This window comes from Asparagus officinalis, chromosome 2 (genome assembly GCF_001876935.1).
Source record: "Asparagus officinalis chromosome 2, Aspof.V1, whole genome shotgun sequence".
NCBI lineage: Eukaryota > Viridiplantae > Streptophyta > Magnoliopsida > Asparagales > Asparagaceae > Asparagus > Asparagus officinalis.
In genome coordinates, this window is record NC_033795.1 from 5278574 (window position 1) to 5297038 (window position 18465).

The 18465-nt window shown below is 33.0% G+C and overlaps 2 protein-coding genes across 2 annotated transcripts; one reads left to right on the forward strand and one right to left on the reverse strand.

Moving 5' to 3' along the window:
* On the forward strand, nucleotides 8055-9993 carry LOC109830027 (macrophage migration inhibitory factor homolog). Its single transcript, XM_020397178.1, has 3 exons — nucleotides 8055-8468; nucleotides 9251-9451; nucleotides 9684-9993. Exons 1-3 carry the CDS (start codon nucleotides 8358-8360, stop codon nucleotides 9717-9719), a joined length of 348 nt encoding a protein of 115 aa, XP_020252767.1. The 5' UTR covers nucleotides 8055-8357; the 3' UTR covers nucleotides 9720-9993.
* On the reverse strand, nucleotides 11018-13082 carry LOC109830025. Its single transcript, XM_020397177.1, has 2 exons — nucleotides 12044-13082; nucleotides 11018-11718 (listed from the first exon to the last, which is right to left on the reverse strand). The coding sequence occupies exons 1-2, from the start codon at nucleotides 12892-12894 to the stop codon at nucleotides 11082-11084; spliced, it is 1488 nt and encodes a 495-aa protein (XP_020252766.1). The 5' UTR covers nucleotides 12895-13082; the 3' UTR covers nucleotides 11018-11081.

Here is an 18465-nt window from a genome sequence, read left to right on the forward strand (position 1 = left end):
AAAAAAAAAAAAAAAAAAAAAATTTTTATGTAGACAACTAATAGAAAATTCAAGTTATTCGTTCAACTAGTAGTGAATTAACTAGAAATAGTAAGATAATATATACAAGTTAAAATTTTTAACTAACAATGTGTTAGAACTTTTACATATATTATTCTACATTTTCTATGACAACATTTTTATCTGTAATTTTTTTACTTCTTCTAAAACGTCTTTTACCACAGTAATTAAGGATCATGATTTCAGACAATTAATTGCTCTCTCACTTAATTTCCACGTACAAAGTTAGTTGGGAAAAAAAGATGAACGCACGATGACGGGCCCGGGTCTGCAAACAGCCTGTATTACCATTTACCGACCAATGCGGCGGGCTGGTCGGGTTCCACGTTTGTTGGAGGAGGTCATTTAATTAAACTGTTCAATCAATTAATCAATTACTTAATTAATTATGCAGGTGGGGCGGATGAGCTGATGCTCACCATAACTTCTCGTCGCGGGGGCTGAATTAGCCAGCTAATCATTTTGATGATGGTCGATATCCTAGTAATTAGCTGCGCTTAATTAAGCATTTTGTCTCGTATATCCACGCGAGAAGTAAAATGCGTGATGTTTGATTAAGCGTGCTCATGAGTAAATTTTTATTTGTCTTCATTCGTTTCTAATTTGGGAATGCGGTTGGCGAAAATGTGGTAGCCGGTTGAACTAAGCTATCAACCCAAATAAGGATTGATTATATTTTTTTAGAGCTTGGAATTAATGGTACTTAAATTTGTTTTTAGAAAAAATCCTTTATCCCCTTCTTAACCCATGTCATCCTCCATTTTTTATGAGTCATCTACCTTTTTGTTTTAATACATCTGCATGTATTTCAGTGAAATTAGTTTTCTTTTATTTTAAATCTTTAATATTTAGGTGAATTTATGTAGTTTTCATTATAATCTATCCGCCTCATAGTCATAGGGATGTAACTTTATGATCCATATTCTATGCTTTTGAATTCGAATCCTCTTCATTATTATTTAAAAAAAAAAGTGGACAGGCCTCTACCTTGTTACTAACAATTAATTTAGTTAGTGGATGGTTATAATTTATTCTAAATTAAAACTCAGTATACTCGCATTCACCCCTAATTTGCAGCCTCGAAGTCAAATTATAACCATCTACCAAATAAATCAACGATTATTAATAAGATAGTAGTCTCTCCGCTATTCTTTTACTGCACTTTGATCTAGTTGACCTATCTTCTGTTAGTTCTGTTATAGGTTGCCTCAAATACTCAAATCCATATTGCTTTTGGAGTTTCTTTTTTTTTTTAGCTTGGTTTGTTTTGATCAAGAGTTCTACTTACATTAGACTTTGCACAACCAATCATGTTAGAGGTTTATTTCTACTTGGACTCTTATTGGGTTTTAGGACATGTGGAATTCTATTGCTATTAGAACTCTCTTATTCCTTAGACAGCAAGAAGTTGAGATCTTCAAGGCTATATAAGAACAGTTTTTCAAGCCAATTAGATGCTTCAATCTTCAGAGCATTAATCAAGAAGAGAGAATTCTTTTGTGAAGCCTATTTGATATTCTTCTCTTTTGTTCCTTTAGTTGAGAGTTGTATTAGGCTTTTGGGGTGTGATTTAGAATTGAGAGTTTGAGAGATCCACTTTGTATTCCTCACAATTAGTAAAGCTTTTCTCCTCCTTCGCCTGTGGACGTAGGCTACAAGCCGAACCACGTATATCTTTGTGTTCGTGTGTATTTCTCCGCTATTCTTTTACCGCACAATATTGATCTAGTTAACCCATCTTCTGTTAGTTCTTTTAAACTCGCAGGGAAATCTCACATGAATTTTTATTGGTGAACTAGGTTTTATACATGTGCAATGCACGTGGTTGAATACCATGATTAAGTATTTTTGGCTTATTTTCTAACTAAAGCTTCTTCCTCAATTCCACCTTAATAGTTTATGCTCACTTTTGTCTCTAAAATTTAATATTGTGATTATTTATTTTCTTTGATGTTTGTTTAAATGGGCTACACCCAATTTATATTTTCATGTTGATATTTGAATTGATAGAAAACAAATATAGTTTGAAGCTAATCTGAATTTTTATATTATTTTGACTGATATCAAATTAAGCTTTACTTAAGAAAGTGCAGTGTTGCAAAAGTAAAAAATATTGAAACAATATTATACAAGGAAGGTGAATATTTAAAATTAATAAGGCAAAATGATTAGTTAAAAGTATGCTAAAACAATACAAAAAAGAATATGAAGTTTCTTCCTAATCATTGATAGACTTCATAAAAAAATTTTAAATTAAAGATTAATGCTAACTCTAGTACACTTTCATATGATAAAAGCATCTGCACAAGCATATAGAAAGTATTAAAAAAGCTCATGAGACTCTCTTTTAAAGATTCCTAAATCCACTCAAAATAATTAACTATTCTATAAAATATTCAGAAAATATTATCTTTTATTCCTTCTGTTTTATTTTGTTATTGAGCTAAGATTAATCCTTTCTCACCATTATCTTTTTTCCGGACAATTCTAGAGTAGTGTCTTTATCATCTACTCGATTGTGACATCATACTAGAGTTGTATTTTTGTGATGTTATCTTTCCTGGGCTCGTTAATCTTTTATCTTGTCATTTAACTTCACAAAGAAGTTAAATGTATTTCCAATGTTCAACACAATCTTCTTGAAATATGGACTTTGATTGTTTTTATTTTAATGAGAATAAATATGAATTTCATATATATGAAATCCTTTATATTCCTAATTTATTACTTAAATAAGATTAGGAGCTACCACTTTTTTTCTCTACAATGAATTCTTCTAATGTGTATCCAATAAGAGTTTCTGTTATGTTAATAATATTACATTTGCTCTATCCCTGTTATTTTTCACAAAGATCTAAACTAAATACATGTATTTTTTATTACCAATTTTTCTTAGATTATAATATTAATATTTAACTTTTTTAGTATTTGAAGAACAAACTATAAAATTTATAAATGCTTACTAATTCTTCTTATATCTTCCATGAAAAAAATTTCTTTGATTGGGATAAAGTTATTAAATTATTCTTCAATATAACTCACTTGGTGCTTCTTTAATAGACATGTCTTATGTTAATGCCAATTCAAATGATTCATGGATGTTTTCTAAATTTTAGATTTATTTTCATCACTTTCCCATTTACAATGGAAATAGCTTGATTCCTTTGAAGGATATCTCTGAATATTCTGATAGTTTCTCCATACGTAATTCATTGTATTCTTTTACCCTATAAATATTATTAATATCAGAGATTAAAATTTCTAAATTATAATTAATTAATACTAAACTATTATATTATAGTTTTTTTTATTATTTTTATGGATTTAAACATCTAACAATTAATGTTACTAATATGTTTTGCTACTCTAACTTATTAGTAAAATTTTATGCAGTTGCTTTAATTTATATGGTGACGATAATTTTTGAGCTATAATATTTTTTGAGTTTTTATTCCTTAATTGGATATTTTTAATAAATTCTTATTGCTTTTGTTTACCAGTATAAACTTAGACTATCTTTAGATGCTAAAAAAGGATAGTAAACCTTAAATTGGAATATATATATATATATATATATATATATAGAGAGAGAGAGAGAGTGTATGTATATATATATATATATATATATATATATATATATATATTAATGAAATAATACCTAACAATTACACTTTTCTTTGCCAAGTTTTAAAATTTTAGCCCTTTTTGTGATTTTAAACTTTGAGGGTGTGATTTATAATTTTTAAAACTTTGGGAGCATTTTAAAAAAATTACTTTTAAGTTTGGTAGTTGTAACTTCTATGTTTCATATGTCGATGGTAATTTTTAAATGTCACGATATTTCTTACAATTTTGAAATTTTGAGGCTGTTTTTTGTAATTGTTAAAGATATAAATTAATTTTTCAAAATTTTAAATTTTACTGGTCTACTAATAGTTTTTAGATTTTATGTGTACTGGTTATAAATTTTAAAAATTTAGAGTTTTATTCGATTTTAAATTTTGAAATAGATTTCTCCATAACTTTTGTACCTTTGAGGTTAATTTCAACAAATTTTAAATCTTTAGGTGCATGAGGGTAATTTTTCGAATTCATATTTTGTTATTTGCAAATTTTAATTTTTTTAGAATTTTAGGGTTATTTTTTATATTTTAAACTTTTGAGGGTGTTTCTATAATTTTTGGGACATTAAGGGTGTTAACTAAAAATTTTAAATTCTTAAGAGGCTGATGTTAATTTCTTGATTTCATATTTATTGTTTTAAGTTTTAAAATGTCAGAAATTTTTAGGTGCATTATGAAAATCCCTTAAATTCATCTATTTGTTTACAAGTTTTAAAATTTTAAATTTTCATGTGTTTGTTTGTAATTTGAACTCTTGAGGGTCTTTCTATAATTTTTGAGATATTGAGATGTTAACCACAAATTTTAAATTTTTCGTAAACTTCTCAGGGTATTTTGTGCAATTTTAAAATTTTTAAAGTTTTTTTGCAATACTTTATGTATTATAATAGTATGTTAGCTATGTTTAATTTCTTCATCTTAACAAACTAATATCATAAAGATGTAATATATATTTTATTAATATTATTTTTTAAAATTGTTCAGCTATAGATAGTTCACGTGGTATATATTAAAATATGATATAATTATGATTAGGACAGATTAAAATATGAATGAAATACTTAAAATAGTGAAGAATAATATTGACCGTAGAAAGATTTTTACAAACTCGTGCTCTAGAGGGAGTATGATATGATGTAGCATTGTATGAGTTCCCCCCATGAATATCGCAGAAACTAACAAAGCATGCATGTGTGAACAAAGAGCGACATATACTTACCTTAACCGCATCCTTCAAGATCACATGCAAAAAATCCTGATACCCGCTCATATCATACCCTGGCCTCCTCATACCCAAATCATAGAAGTTAAATATGACATCATCGCCCCGGCGCTAACATCACCAACCCCCCCTCCACGATCCTCCTCCTCTCCTCCTCCCCCACCAACCCCTCCAGCCTCCCCAGGTACTCCCCGAACATCTCCAGCTGCCTCGACATCCGCGCGTGTTCGGGACGACCGACGTCAGGTCGTTCGTACCCGAGCCGGCCGACGCGAAGCTGACGCGCCCGTCGCGAGCTCTGTCGGTCGGCAGGTCAGGGCGCAGGTCGGGGGTGACAGTGGCTTGATGTTTAAGGAACGCGTCAGAGGTCAGGACCAGCTGGCCGTCGGGAACGCGTCCGGGGCCCGGTTCAGGAAAGTTAGACCGTACGGTCTGTGGTTGCTCCTAAAAGGAGTCGGAATGAAGTTGTTGTTGCCGGTGTCGAGGGTTGAGTCACCAAAGAAAAACGTAGCTGTGAAATTTGAGGCGATGGCAAGTTCGAGAAATAAGAGGAAGAGAAGGAAATGAGATTGCATTTCTAGGCTCAGGGTTTTTATTGGAAATAGAGAATATATAGTTGCAGTTTTATCTAAATGAAAAGTATTGGTGAAGATTGGAAGCATGAAATTAGACCTTGTAAGGAAATTAAGAATTCAAACGAAGGTGGCATGTGCAAGAAGTTTCCTTCGATCAAAAAAAGGAATATTAATTTACTTGGAAAGAATGGAAACTTTATGCTGAGTATCATTCATTTCAAATTTAACTGCTACAATAAATAACCAAATTTTGATTTAAAATTGGTAACTATCTACAATATAAATAACCAAATTTGATTTAAATATTTAAAATTTGATAGTAGATAGTTACCAATTTTAAATCAAATTTGGTTATTTATATTAATGGTAGTATCATTCATTTCAAACTTAACTACTACAATAAATTATATGACTTGTAATCCAGGTTTTGTATAAATAGGTGCCAAAGTGTAACGTAAGAAATAATGAAGGCAATATGCTATTTATAAAGAAGTAAAACTCATGCACATGCATGGGACAACTAACATTGCGAAACAAAATCAAAGAGAATAAATATTGATTTTAGTGGATTTAGTTTTAATTATACACCATTTATTAATGTAGAATATATGTATATTTTGCTTGATACCTATTAATTAATATGATTGAAGGCTTTCTTATTTCTGTATATACACGCAACATGCAAGTAAAATTTATACGTGCAACCTGAAGTGTATAAAATAAATAATGAAACGAAAATAGAGAAAAAGTAAATTGCAGTCTATAAATGATTGGTTTTAACTATTTTCTGAGGTTAGAAATGAAATGTTTAAAGTGTAAAGCAAGTACATCTTAAATACTAAAAATTGATATTAAAAAAAGAGGAATAATCACAAGACACTACTACGTACGGACATTCTCGTGATAGAAGTGGTCACATTTGTCGAAGAATTTTCTGCCCATTGTGAAATTATTATATTCGAAAAAACCCCTAAAATTCGATACTCTTCGAGCAAGCCCCTAAAATTTCTCCTTGTCATCTTTATTATTCTTTTTTTCCATTTGTTCAATCTCATTCTTAAAGAGTGCAGTTCCCTAATCCTCTACGCAACTGAAGGCAACGCCAAAGGTTGAATGTATGTATGGGTTCTAAAAAGTAGTTTTTCATTTCCTGAATTAACTAAAATAATTTATAGACCAGCGAGTATGATAGTTTAGCTTCTACCAATAAATATCAGGCTCTCTCTCCTTTCACAACAAAACGAAACAAAACAAACCAACCAACCAAAAAAAAACAAAAAAAAAAACATAAAACAAAAAACAAAAAAGAGAAGGAGGAGGAGGAAAAGGGGAAAAAAGAAAAAGAAAAAGAAAAATCAAGACGATGACAGTTTAGCATTCTCACTATTTGTTTAAAAAAAAATCTCATTCGTTTATTCTATTAAACATACCAGAGCACACAAGTAAGATTGTGTGTTTTTCCTAAGAAAAGGCCTGAGCCTAAATTAACTTTATTGAAGTAAAAAATAAGCTATTTGGGGGATGGAAAAAAAAATAATAGAGTCTCGGGGGACGGAAAAAATAATAATAAACTAAAAATTTGCTTCATGTGATATGCTCTTACGCAACGATAGATGATCTAGCGATCCAATGGTGCACATTACCCATCCAATCGTAGCCCACAGGAATTATAAAGTACAATTGATACTCTGATGTGTATGACTGTATATCTAAATAATTACAACTTTCAGAACGGAAAATACTCTTATGGCCTGTTTGGATGGAGGGTAGAGAGGGGGAAGGGAAGGGAAATTTCATTTTCACCTTGTTTGGGAGTTTCATTTAGGAGGGTAGAGGAGGGGAATGGAGGGGAAATTTGGCCCAAATTCTTACACCCCCAAATTGGGATGTAATGGAGGGGAAGGGAAGGAAGGGGAATTTTTTCCCTTCCTTTCCCTTCCTTCCCTTTCCTAAGTAAACTCCCAAACACACCATTAGGGATAGGGGAAAAGCCTGCCAAAAGTGCAGACGATTTGGGTGGAAAGCCTGCCAAAAGCTATACTTTTGGTAGGGTTTTGGTAGGCTTTCCGCTCCTTTCCCCCTAAAAAACCTCTTTCCAAACAGCCCCTTAGTATATATATATTTTTTCATTTAGCTCTTTGAGTTAAAAGTATGCTCATTGCATTCTTTCTAAAGGAGCCAAAAAATTGTAAGCACAATGCATTCTCATTTGCTTTCTCTACTAATAGCTGGTTGCATTCAAGCCTAAGAATTCTATAATTCTTCTATTGAAGTTGGCCAAGATGATACAAAGATTTTCCTAAGAGATGGTGACCAATCCTAATTAACAAATACGATTCTCATTTTATGGAGATGTGAAAAGTTAGACGTGACTAATGAAAAGCTTGACTGGAACATAAAAGTAAGAAAATGTGATTAATTTGTGGTTAACATTCTCATCGTAGGGAAATTATATGGTAATTACACTCAACTTTTAGAAGCCAATTGAAATTATCCACGCTTAAAAAAAATCAAGAAAATTGAAAGAAAACTGCAACATCAAGACTTTTTTGTTTGTTTTTTTTTCTCGGAACACTCCAAACTTTAACAAACACTTCCCCTTCTTTTTCCTTCATCGAGAAAAAGGTACAGTTTTGATTTTGAGCTTTACTCCAAAAATCCCCCTTCACTGCAAAAATTCCGCTTTTCTCATTCTTTCCCTTTTGATTCAACCTCATTCTTAAAGACTGCAGTCCTCCAATCCTCGAGGCAATTGTAGAACAATGGCAAAAATTGGGAGCATTAGTTCCATAAATAGAACAAAAAAAAAAAAAAAATCAACTAGGGCTTCAGACATTTTCTCAATACTGAGAGATTCAATCAAAATTTTAAAGAGAGATGCCTTGCCTCAATCTCTTCACAAATGTTAGTCTTGATGGAGTCGGCACCTCGTCAATTCTCTCTGAGGCCACGCAAACAGTTGCAAAGATCATTGGGAAGCCCGAAGCTGTGGGTTTCTCTCTCTTTTCTCTGATTAATTTTATGTTTTTTTATTCATGTTTTGCGAATTCCGTTATGGGTTATGAGTTGTTTGATGTGTTTATTTGATTTTGGTGTGAAAGGAGAGACCTTGTTTAACTTTTCTCTGTAGTCGGTTGATAATGCCTATTCTAATGGTTCTTTTTGTAGAGGATTAGACAATGATTTTTGTGCTGGGTGAGCAATTATAGTTTGAGAATATGATAGTCTCTACTGCATGTTTAGTTTTTGTCCTTGCAAAATTTTAGAGAAATTGAAACTAAGATATGAAGTTCCCTAACATAGTTTAATGTTTAGTAAATTACATGGCGTGATCGTATGCAATCAACAATTTATTTCACATCATATCCTTCAACACATTTCTTGATTGGTCTTTAATTTTGTCTCTGAAGGATTTTCCTGCACTCTGCGCCTCTATTTATTATTGTAACCCATTTATTAGTTTCGGATGCCAATTTCTAGTTTTTGATAAGCTCAACATGTGCTAGTTTTCTTTCTGCATTTATGCGTCTATTTTCTGTTTATGTTTCTTGAGAAGATTATAAGCCTAGATGCATTCTGATGTGAGTTGATATAATTTATCTTTAATTCCTTGTTTAAACTTTTTGCTCTGCTGCGTCAGTTCAATAGATAATATGGTGTAGCAATTGGTTTATAACTGAGTCGATTTACACGATTGTAGTCATTTGGTTTTTGCCTAATCCATTCCCGTGACAATGTAGATGAGCTGAATTCTTTCTCTTATTGTACAGTACGTGATGATATTGCTTAATGGATCAGTGCCAATATCTTTTGCGGGTAAAGAACACCCAGCAGCATATGGTGAACTTACTTCCATTGGTGGATTGAATCCTGATATCAACAAGAAATTGAGTGCTGAAATTGCTTCTATTATGGAAACTAAGTTGTCAGTTCCAAAATCTCGCTTCTATCTCAAGTTCAATGATACAGAGGCAAGTGATCTCCTCTTCTACTGATGATTAGTCCATAGTACTTGAGTATGATCAGTGTTTGCAATTTTGCATGCTTTATACTGTCAAATACATCATGTACATGTAATGGTCTTCATTTGGAACGTTTTCTAATATCTTTTTGATATTTTGTCTAACTTGCCTAACTCATATTTTTCCAGTTGTTAATCATGCTTGTCTATTGTTCCTGACGGTTCTCCTATCATTTTTGCAGGGTTCAAATGTTGGATGGAATGGTTCTACTTTCTAGGATTTTCACTTTAGCAACTTTTTCTGGGGTCTGAATAATATCCAAAAGCATTATACAGTTCTTTAGTGCCAGTCTGTTTGCTGTGTTGGGATACAGAAAAGATACATCATGATGTTTTCTTAGTAGAACTTGATTCAAACATCCTATGTATCCTCAGTTGTTAGAGGCTTAACATAAGAAGGATCTCATGCATATCTTGTATTCAACTTCATTTTCAGAATAAATGAATATGATTTCAGATTCATCTCATATCATGTCCAAATACTTATCCAAATATTTGGACTGCTTTGGGTATTCTTTATAAATATAATTGTCTAATTGTTGTATTCTTCTCGTATATCAGCACCTTTCTTTTCCTACTTTAATGGCTCCTTTGAAGAGGAAGGAATCTGAGTATGTACCTGTTTTGTACAGTCAGTTTGAGGAAAATACCTTCCTCAACCTCATTATTTTCCACGAAATTCTACTAAAAATATTAGCCAAATTTTTTTAACAGCATCGATGTATCATTTGATTTAATTTCTGTTCTATCAATGGTGAAACTGTTGTTATTGTTGTATTTCCAATTTTCTCATCCTTGAAGTAGTTGATACAAACTTGTCATGTCCTTTATATGTTTGTTCAATGAAAGCATCATTCACTGCATTAATATAGGTTCTATTGTCATCTTTGATTTCAAATATTTTGGCCAGAGAGTTCCTAAGGGATGCTTTTATGTGTTTCTCCCTCCCTCCCCCAGTTACTGTCATTCTTGTTAGCTGGCGCGTGTAAACTTGTCATTTCTTAATGTTGCATCTCATGCAAATGTTATCATTCTGTGTACCGATCTTGCAGGTTCCTATATATTTGATAGCTTGGTAATAGATTATTCTCTAATTATGCCATATATACATATTGATTTTGTTAAATAATTGTTCCTCTGAGACTTTGATAAATTCAATAGTGAGAATAAGCAATGTACATATTTCTCTAAGTTCACATCTCTACATTATCTGTACTGAATGTAATGAATATACTCTTGACTTCTACTTTTCTTTCTTGTATATCACTCCCTTTGTCCCTGCATGACTTGCAGAAACATGATGATGTTGCCTTTGTTGATGATACACGTACCATTTACTCGATGCACTTGATCAAATATTTAACATGGCATGTAATTAATCTTATATGTAATGTGTATCCTTCCAAACACTCTGTAACCTTTTTCATCTTTTGGTACAGTGCATTATACAAGATACAATATCTGAGACACAAGGTTCTTCAAGGATAGGACTTTATTTCATATTCAGGTACCACAACTATATATGTTTTTATTGTGTTGCAGCTTTAGCTTTCATGCTAATGGTGCCACGATATTGATTTTTATGCAACTTTTGCAAGAGGAATATGAACCAATTGCCTGAACTCTAACATTCTAGTTTCATTATGAAAAGTTATATGTTTATTAGGCCAGTAAGTTAACCATATCCGTCCCCTGATTTCCCACTCCATAATTTTCTCTGCAGCTTCTCCATTCACCTTCCACCAAACACTTTTCCCATATTCATCTTCTGCAAAAACGACACCACCTTGTTTTGTGAAAGGCCTATAAACACTTGAATACCTATTTCTAAACCATGACCTTCGTTGAAAGATTGCACATTTTGAAGGCTTGGAAGAAAATACCTCCCTTCCATTCACACCATCATGAAGAAACCAATTGAAGATAACGCTGTTTCCATAAACAGACTGTTCAAATTTCCATAGTTTCATGGACATAGTCACGGATTCTGAGGCTGATACTTTTAGATTCCGGGGATCAAACGAGCTTTCAATGCCTTTCTCAAGGCCTATTTCTTGAGTAGGATTATCAGAAGATTTGCCTACTGAAACTGACAATACATCTGTTTGAATTGTTGGAGTGAGTTGCAAAGATATTCGAGATGGGAAGAATTTTTCCTTAGTCCCATATCCTCGTGTAGACATTAGGGCATCAGACACTAGAGAGCTAACATTGCACCTGTCAATAATGAGAATTTTCAGTTCTGGTTTCTAGAACTTTAAAAATAAGGGTTAATTGTGGATAGGCCCCATGTACTATTGCCAGATTAAACTTACTATTCTTCTAGTTCTATTGTTGCAAACAGATTCCCCCAAAAAAAATCTATTGTTACAGTCTTACAGATAGACCCTTTGAGTGAAAATCTATCGTTGCGGATAGACCTCGTGAAAAGGATCAAATTTTTTTCACAATAGAACTACAGGGGCAGTAAGTTCAATTTGACGACAGTATAAGACGTCCATTCTCAATTAACCCAAAAAAGAAATGGCATACTTTCACTAACCTTATGTTGTCCACCTTCACCACTATATCAATCCAATTTTCTTGGAAGATGACTTTATAAGAAAACTGGACACTGGCTTCAAGCTGTTGGTAGTTCAGAGAGAAGAGCAAGCGCTCATCATGAGTTGTAGCACTTGGATCTTCAACATTGATGGCTATAATTGGACAATAAACCTGTGCTTTCCACAGTTTGATTGCTGAAAAGGCATATGAAAATAAAGGAGAGGGTGATCTAAATGAGTGATTTGAAGCCTCACGCTCTACCATCAAATTAGTGATGGCAAGATTCACCGACCTCATCCATTGCTCTTCGAGGTTGGACCCGAAGATTCGTACAAGTAACTTTGTTGCTTGCCTCGCACTTGAGGTGATCAAATGAAGCCTTAATGTGTCTACACATTCACAAAGTAGGTCTTGAGGAGCTTCATAGATGCAAACTAGGAGCGTTAGAGTGAGGAATGCCAAATTGAAAATTGATGGGAATTCTTCATCAATTGGAACTGGGGGCATCCTATAGGATGACCTTTTATTGGGCCCGTACCTGAGGACTCCGGCGACTATATCAAAGAATAGGTGAAGAATGGTTTTTTCGCTGAAAGCTTGATGACCTTTGTTTTCAATAGGAAGAGACTTAGATGTCCAAAGAGTGATGGATATGTTGGCATCTATGGTTATGGAGAAGGTTCCATAATGATTTGGGTTTTGAAAGATTTTAACTGTTGATAGATTTAAGGATCCTTGTGCTGATTGTGAGGTCCAGATGCAAAGAGATATGGACTCTCTTTCCCATTGAGTAACTGGAGGGAGATTAGTGATCCATACCCATGCATCAGGATTGTGTGTAGGATCCATTTGAGGGTTTACTGCATCACCTCTCTCATGTGGTGAAATATTTATATAGGGGATGACTGGAGGTCCTTTTAAGAATTTGAGAACATCTAAACTCTAACTGGAGACGCATCAATATATTGGCATTTCTATTTTAAGTTGATTGTTTAGATGCGCCAGACAACTCGGAAGCTTTTTAATTATAGTTTCTGATTATTGCACCATCATTCATATATATAAATCTTCAGGAAGGGATTACTGAAACTGTTTGCCTTGTAGGCAGAAAGGATTCAGAATCTGATTGCAATATGCAACCTTACTCTTTTGATAGAGTTGTTTGCTGAGATGCTGAGACGTGCACGGAAGTCCATAAATTGATCACTTTAGCTTCTGCTGTTATTTTTGATGTGTCGACTTTGATATGTTTGTTTCATATCAAAGTCTTGCTTATAAATAAGAGAGGAAAACATTCCCCTAAGTGTACTTTGAACTTAAAACAGAAAAAGAAAACTTTCAAACTGCTGTGTCTTTTCCCCCATATGCATCTCTTAGGAGTCTTTACTTTTCTTCAAATATTTGAAGATAATTTACCCTTTTTCTTACTAAAAGTTAATGCCATGTGCTTTATATCAGCTGCGTAGTTCTAAAGACATGCTAATGAAATTAAGAGAGCCATAATTCTGTTTTAGACCCTCCTATAGAGCTTTGTTTCAGGAATCAGCATTTTGTTATTTTTTTAGGTTTCATTTATTAAATATTAAGTCTAAAAGAAGAATAATCCATCGTTTAAGTAGCTTTCAATAATTCTTAATTTTATCTGGTTCTCCCTACCTTCAGTAAGTCTCTCATTCATTTCTTTCATTAATTAGGAGTACCATGTTGAGGTTGTTTATCAACCATATTTTAGTCTTCCCTTGTTTTTAATAATTTTCTAATTATTTCTTGAAACTTATATTTTCCTCCAGTAATAGACTAACTATCACCAACATGAACACGAAGTGGCTGATATATATAGTAAGTTCTTGGTTGAAGATTTTGCTGTTATTTGTGTCATTATTCCTTCTTTTTTGCTTATTACGTTGCTTACTTAATACTTGTTGTGGGTTTAACCTTGAGTTGCATATATTTTCATATTTATCCTCGGATTAAATTTAACATTTTTGTAGGCTGGGATGATTGCCTGGAAATAGAGAAGAAAGAGGGGAGAGATTACTTTCGGTTGTTGAAAGAAAATTATGGAGAAGATTACGAGAAAATTTTAGTGGTAAGTTTCTTTCTAGTGGCTGACAATGCTTTCCCACATGAAAGCAATGATAGTATTAAAAAAGGACCATGAGCATCTTTTCAAGCAAAGTGATGTGCTTCTAGCTTCATGTCATTATCCCTAGGATATAGAGAGCATGAGAGGGAAACTTCAGATAGAGTGAATTGCAATCTCTTGAACTTCAAGTGTTCTTCCCATTTGGTTCACTGCTCAATTCAATATTAAAGCAACATATGCAACAGCTAAAAAAAAAAGACAGAGAATGGTTAAAATTCGTTAATCAGATTATTGTGAATTGTTGAGAAGATTACTCCTGATCATCCAAAGAATTATTTCTGGATCCTATAAGATTCTGAATGCATGTATATCCTTATGCATGTATCTTTTTATGTCTATATATGTCCATGTGTCTATGAAAGTTATGTATTTATGAGCATACTTTTTTTTTTGAGATAAAATTTATGAGCATATTTATGTATGTATTTATGAGCATACTTGTGTATGTATCTATGAATGTATGCATATGCATGTGTTTATATGCATTTGTTTATATGTATGTGTTTATGTATCTGAGTACATGTTTGTATGGATGCATTTTTTTATGCATGCGTGCATATATCTATATACATATGTACTTATGCATGCATCCATATGTATGTATGTTGTACATGTACATATTCATATAGCTTGTTCTTTTCCTTTCCCATTTAGTTGGCTTATTCTTGATATGAGAATATCTCGAGTTAGCAGTTAGCCCGGCAGGTTGGAACTTTGCTATTTGTTAGGTGTTGTGGTTCAAATTGTGTAAATTAATCATAAACCATTCTGATGGCCTACTTAAATACATGTATTGGGAGCATGAGTATATGCATGTAGGTACCTTTGAACATAGTATCTACATGCATATATGTATGGTCCTGTGAGTATACATGTTGTATGCATGTAATTTTATTATTCATGCATGCCTATATCTATTTTCATATGTACTCATGTATATGTATATGTATGTATGTGCGCATGTAATCAACTAGCCATATAACTTGCTCTTTTCTTTTCCTAGTCAGTTGGCCGATTCACACTATGAGAAAATCTCGAATTAGTGGGTAATTTGGTCAGTCAGGTTCAGATTTTGTTTGCTATTTGTTAGGTGTTGTAGTCAAAATTGTTAAAATTAATCACAACCAGTCTGATGGCTTTACTTAAATCCATGTATTGGGACCATAGCATGATGTATAACTGACAATAGTAAGCCATGTATTGGGACCAGTGCGTGATGTATAACTGACAACCAAGACTAGATAATTTTTCCTTGAAATACCTTTGATGTTGTAATTCTGGTACAGTGTTTATTATGAGAGACAAGAAAGGGGTGGCTTCAACCTGTATAATTCTAAGGTAGCTAGAAAATCTATTCCGAGAAAAATCAAGTAGAGGATTTTAATTTCTTTTGGCATATTGAACTGGAAAATTTTTAAGGGGTTCAAACCTGTGAAATTTATGTTGCTTCCTTAGTGATCCAGTTATTTCGGTGGGAGATTCATTTTGGGCTTGAAACGGGAGAAACCTGTACTCCTACTCCATTTCCGTATATATCAACATAACATTGTGATGATTAAGGCACCACATAGATGTGCGTGAGAAGTTAAGCAGTTGATGGTTATGTCTTGCAGGTTGAAGGTTGATAATAACAGTTCAATGTGATAGAATACTTCTCATTTGAAGTTTTATCTAAATCTTACTTCAGTGATGACCTTTGGAGATCCTTTTTAGGGTAGTTAAAAGCATCTGAACTATGAAATCAATGCCTAATCAATCTTAGCAAGTTGATTGTTGACACCATTTGACATGCAAAGAAGTCAATACTGAAAATAGTTATTCACTTTAGCAAATTTTGGGCATATCAACATGTACAACTGTTTCGGTCTAAACATTTGAGCATAATCAAATGGAAAACTGGTTAGAGGGATTTTCCCTCTTTAATTTATTCTCTGAAAGAAACTTAAAAGACAAAAGACCAGACAGAGAAACAGGAATGATAACTCTTGCACCTTTTCCGCATTTCCTTTGCCTTTATTAAAAAGCTTTTTATTGTTCTATTTTGCAAGTTTATGTTTTTGATTGAGATTTATATTAGCAGAAGTGTAGCCTAACCCTTTATTTGCGACCTAGAGGTGTGATCATAGCTGGCATAAGATTTCAATTATAGGCATTACGCTTTACACCATTGACATGGATTGATGATAGTGGGTGAAGTCTTGTTGATCATAAAGTTTTCTTCGAGCAATTGATGTGGCGTCATCGACTGAATGCAGTGATTGGTGATTTTTTTTCTTTTTTCTTTTCCATTAAAATGATAAAACCTTTCCTTCATGTACACCTGAAAATAGAAAAAAATTCATGTTTGAGCAATATAGATATGTGGCATCTGAGCTAACTATAGTTCACAATAGTCGTCCAAGTATGGTAAAAATGGTTCAGAGTGATGTGAATGGAATGCTCTCTTACTGCTGCGTCATGGACATTATGTACCCTTTTCTTCATGCTTAAGCCCTGCTTTACATGATAATTTAGATGTGCATGAGAAGTCAAGAACTTGGTAGCTAATTCGAAAAGGCATAGATTTATAGTAGTCTGAAATTCATTTAATTAAATGTCTGAGGGGGGTGATTACATAGAGAATTTAAGGTTAGGATTTGAAAGCATCTGATCTATGATTTACCACTGTATCAATTTGATGATTACATAGAGAATTTAAGATTAGGATTTGAAAGCATCTGAACTATGATTTACCACTGTATCAATTTGATTTTTGTTGTGCTGTCCTTGCGCATCTCACCGTAATCTCTTCTTTTTTTCCTTTTTAGCGTTGTTAGAATATAAAATTATAACTTTATGATAACTTTGCAGTTTCGGTACAATGGCAGGGTCCATAACAAATGTGGAACCTCGTTAGTTTAGAAGGAACAAAGGGGAAAAGGAGTATTTTTTTGGGGGTGATCTTGCGAATACCCTTTCCTTTATTATTTCTCTATAGTTTCCTGTTATGTTTTGACACCATACCATAATTTCCAATGTTGGAAATTTCTTTCTTTGTGCAGGATAAAGTTTCAATGACTTTATAAGCCTATTCCGTGGGAAATGATGATTTTCGAGGGCCTCAAATTCTTCCATTCCCAGTGAAAATTTGAACGTCTCAAAAGTTTTAGGTAGTTTAATTTTGCTTGTCTAAATTTTGCACAAATTGCAAGGAAAAGAAAAGGGGGAAAAGAGAGAATACAGAGCATTGCTTTTCTTTGGTAGATTAGTGAGAGGGCGTTCAAGGAGGTATAAATTTCATCCATTAACTTTGTTGTTTTTTTCTTGTATATAGAAGATTGTATGCCATTTGTATCATTTTTTAAAATGTTTCTATGCTCTATTGTAGATGTACCTCGAAAACATCTACAAATCTAAGGTACATTCATTTGATTAAAATAGCATGAAGAGCATACAATTTAACACAAGAGTATCTAGACTGGTTCATATTCATACAGTTTAAAATAAACTCCGCAAGCTAGTTCATAAAATAATGTAGGCCAAGCCAAGCCAAATTAATAGGAAATTATGGGAGAGGACCTCACAACTCTTGGGTTTTTTTTTTAAACCGGAAATTCTCGCCTTAGCCGAACCTGTAAATTTTATTTATTGTTGGTAGGAATAGCCATTAAAAGCTTAAAAAGGGATGGATTCTCCAAAATTTTTGGACATGTAAAAAAGTAGGATATTATAACACTATCCTGTCAAAAAAATAAAAAAATATCCTTAAAAAAAAAAAAAAAAAAAAAAAAACTGAAGCATATCCAAAAATCTTCGAGATGCCAAAAGAAAAGAAAATACACTCTTGTCTCTTGCTGCTAAGATTTGTGGTATAGTTAGTACTATCAAAGATGTATGGACTAATTTGATCTCATAATTTATGCCATGACTGAAAGCCATCTTGTTTGTGTGATTAATATGCAATAAATTAATCACTAGTCACGCATTTATAATGAATTTTTGGTTGTGAAGCTAGAAGCTTGATACCCAATTATTCAATCAGCGGAGGGAGTGAATGGAGTTCTCATCAATTGACTAGAGAGGCCACAAATTTTTAAGGGAGAAGTGAATTCTGGTTGAAAGAAGTATTGAAAGACTAGACCTTGCGCCTTGACCATTATAGACTATAATTCAATTATGAAATCTACGACTCAACAAAAAATTGCTGGACAAGGATGATGATGTTGCACATAACTCTTTAACTGTAAGCAGCGAGGGTTTTTATGAGACACGCCTATAGTTTGGGGGGGGGGGGG

What these genes read in the sequence shown, in the direction of transcription:
- LOC109830027 (XM_020397178.1), top strand. Translation starts at nt 8,358, where the DNA reads ATGCCTTGCCTCAATCTCTTCACAAATGTTAGTCTTGATGGAGTCGGC. An exon ending in TCATTGGGAAGCCCGAAGCT is followed by an intron (nt 8,469 to 9,250) that starts GTGGGTTTCTCT and finishes CTTATTGTACAG; the next exon opens with TACGTGATGATATTGCTTAA. An exon ending in TCAAGTTCAATGATACAGAG is followed by an intron (nt 9,452 to 9,683) that starts GCAAGTGATCTC and finishes TCATTTTTGCAG; the next exon opens with GGTTCAAATGTTGGATGGAA.
- LOC109830025 (XM_020397177.1), bottom strand. Translation starts at nt 12,894, where the DNA reads ATGGATCCTACACACAATCCTGATGCATGGGTATGGATCACTAATCTC. An exon ending in GTGAAGGTGGACAACATAAG is followed by an intron (nt 11,719 to 12,043) that starts GTTAGTGAAAGT and finishes CATTATTGACAG; the next exon opens with GTGCAATGTTAGCTCTCTAG.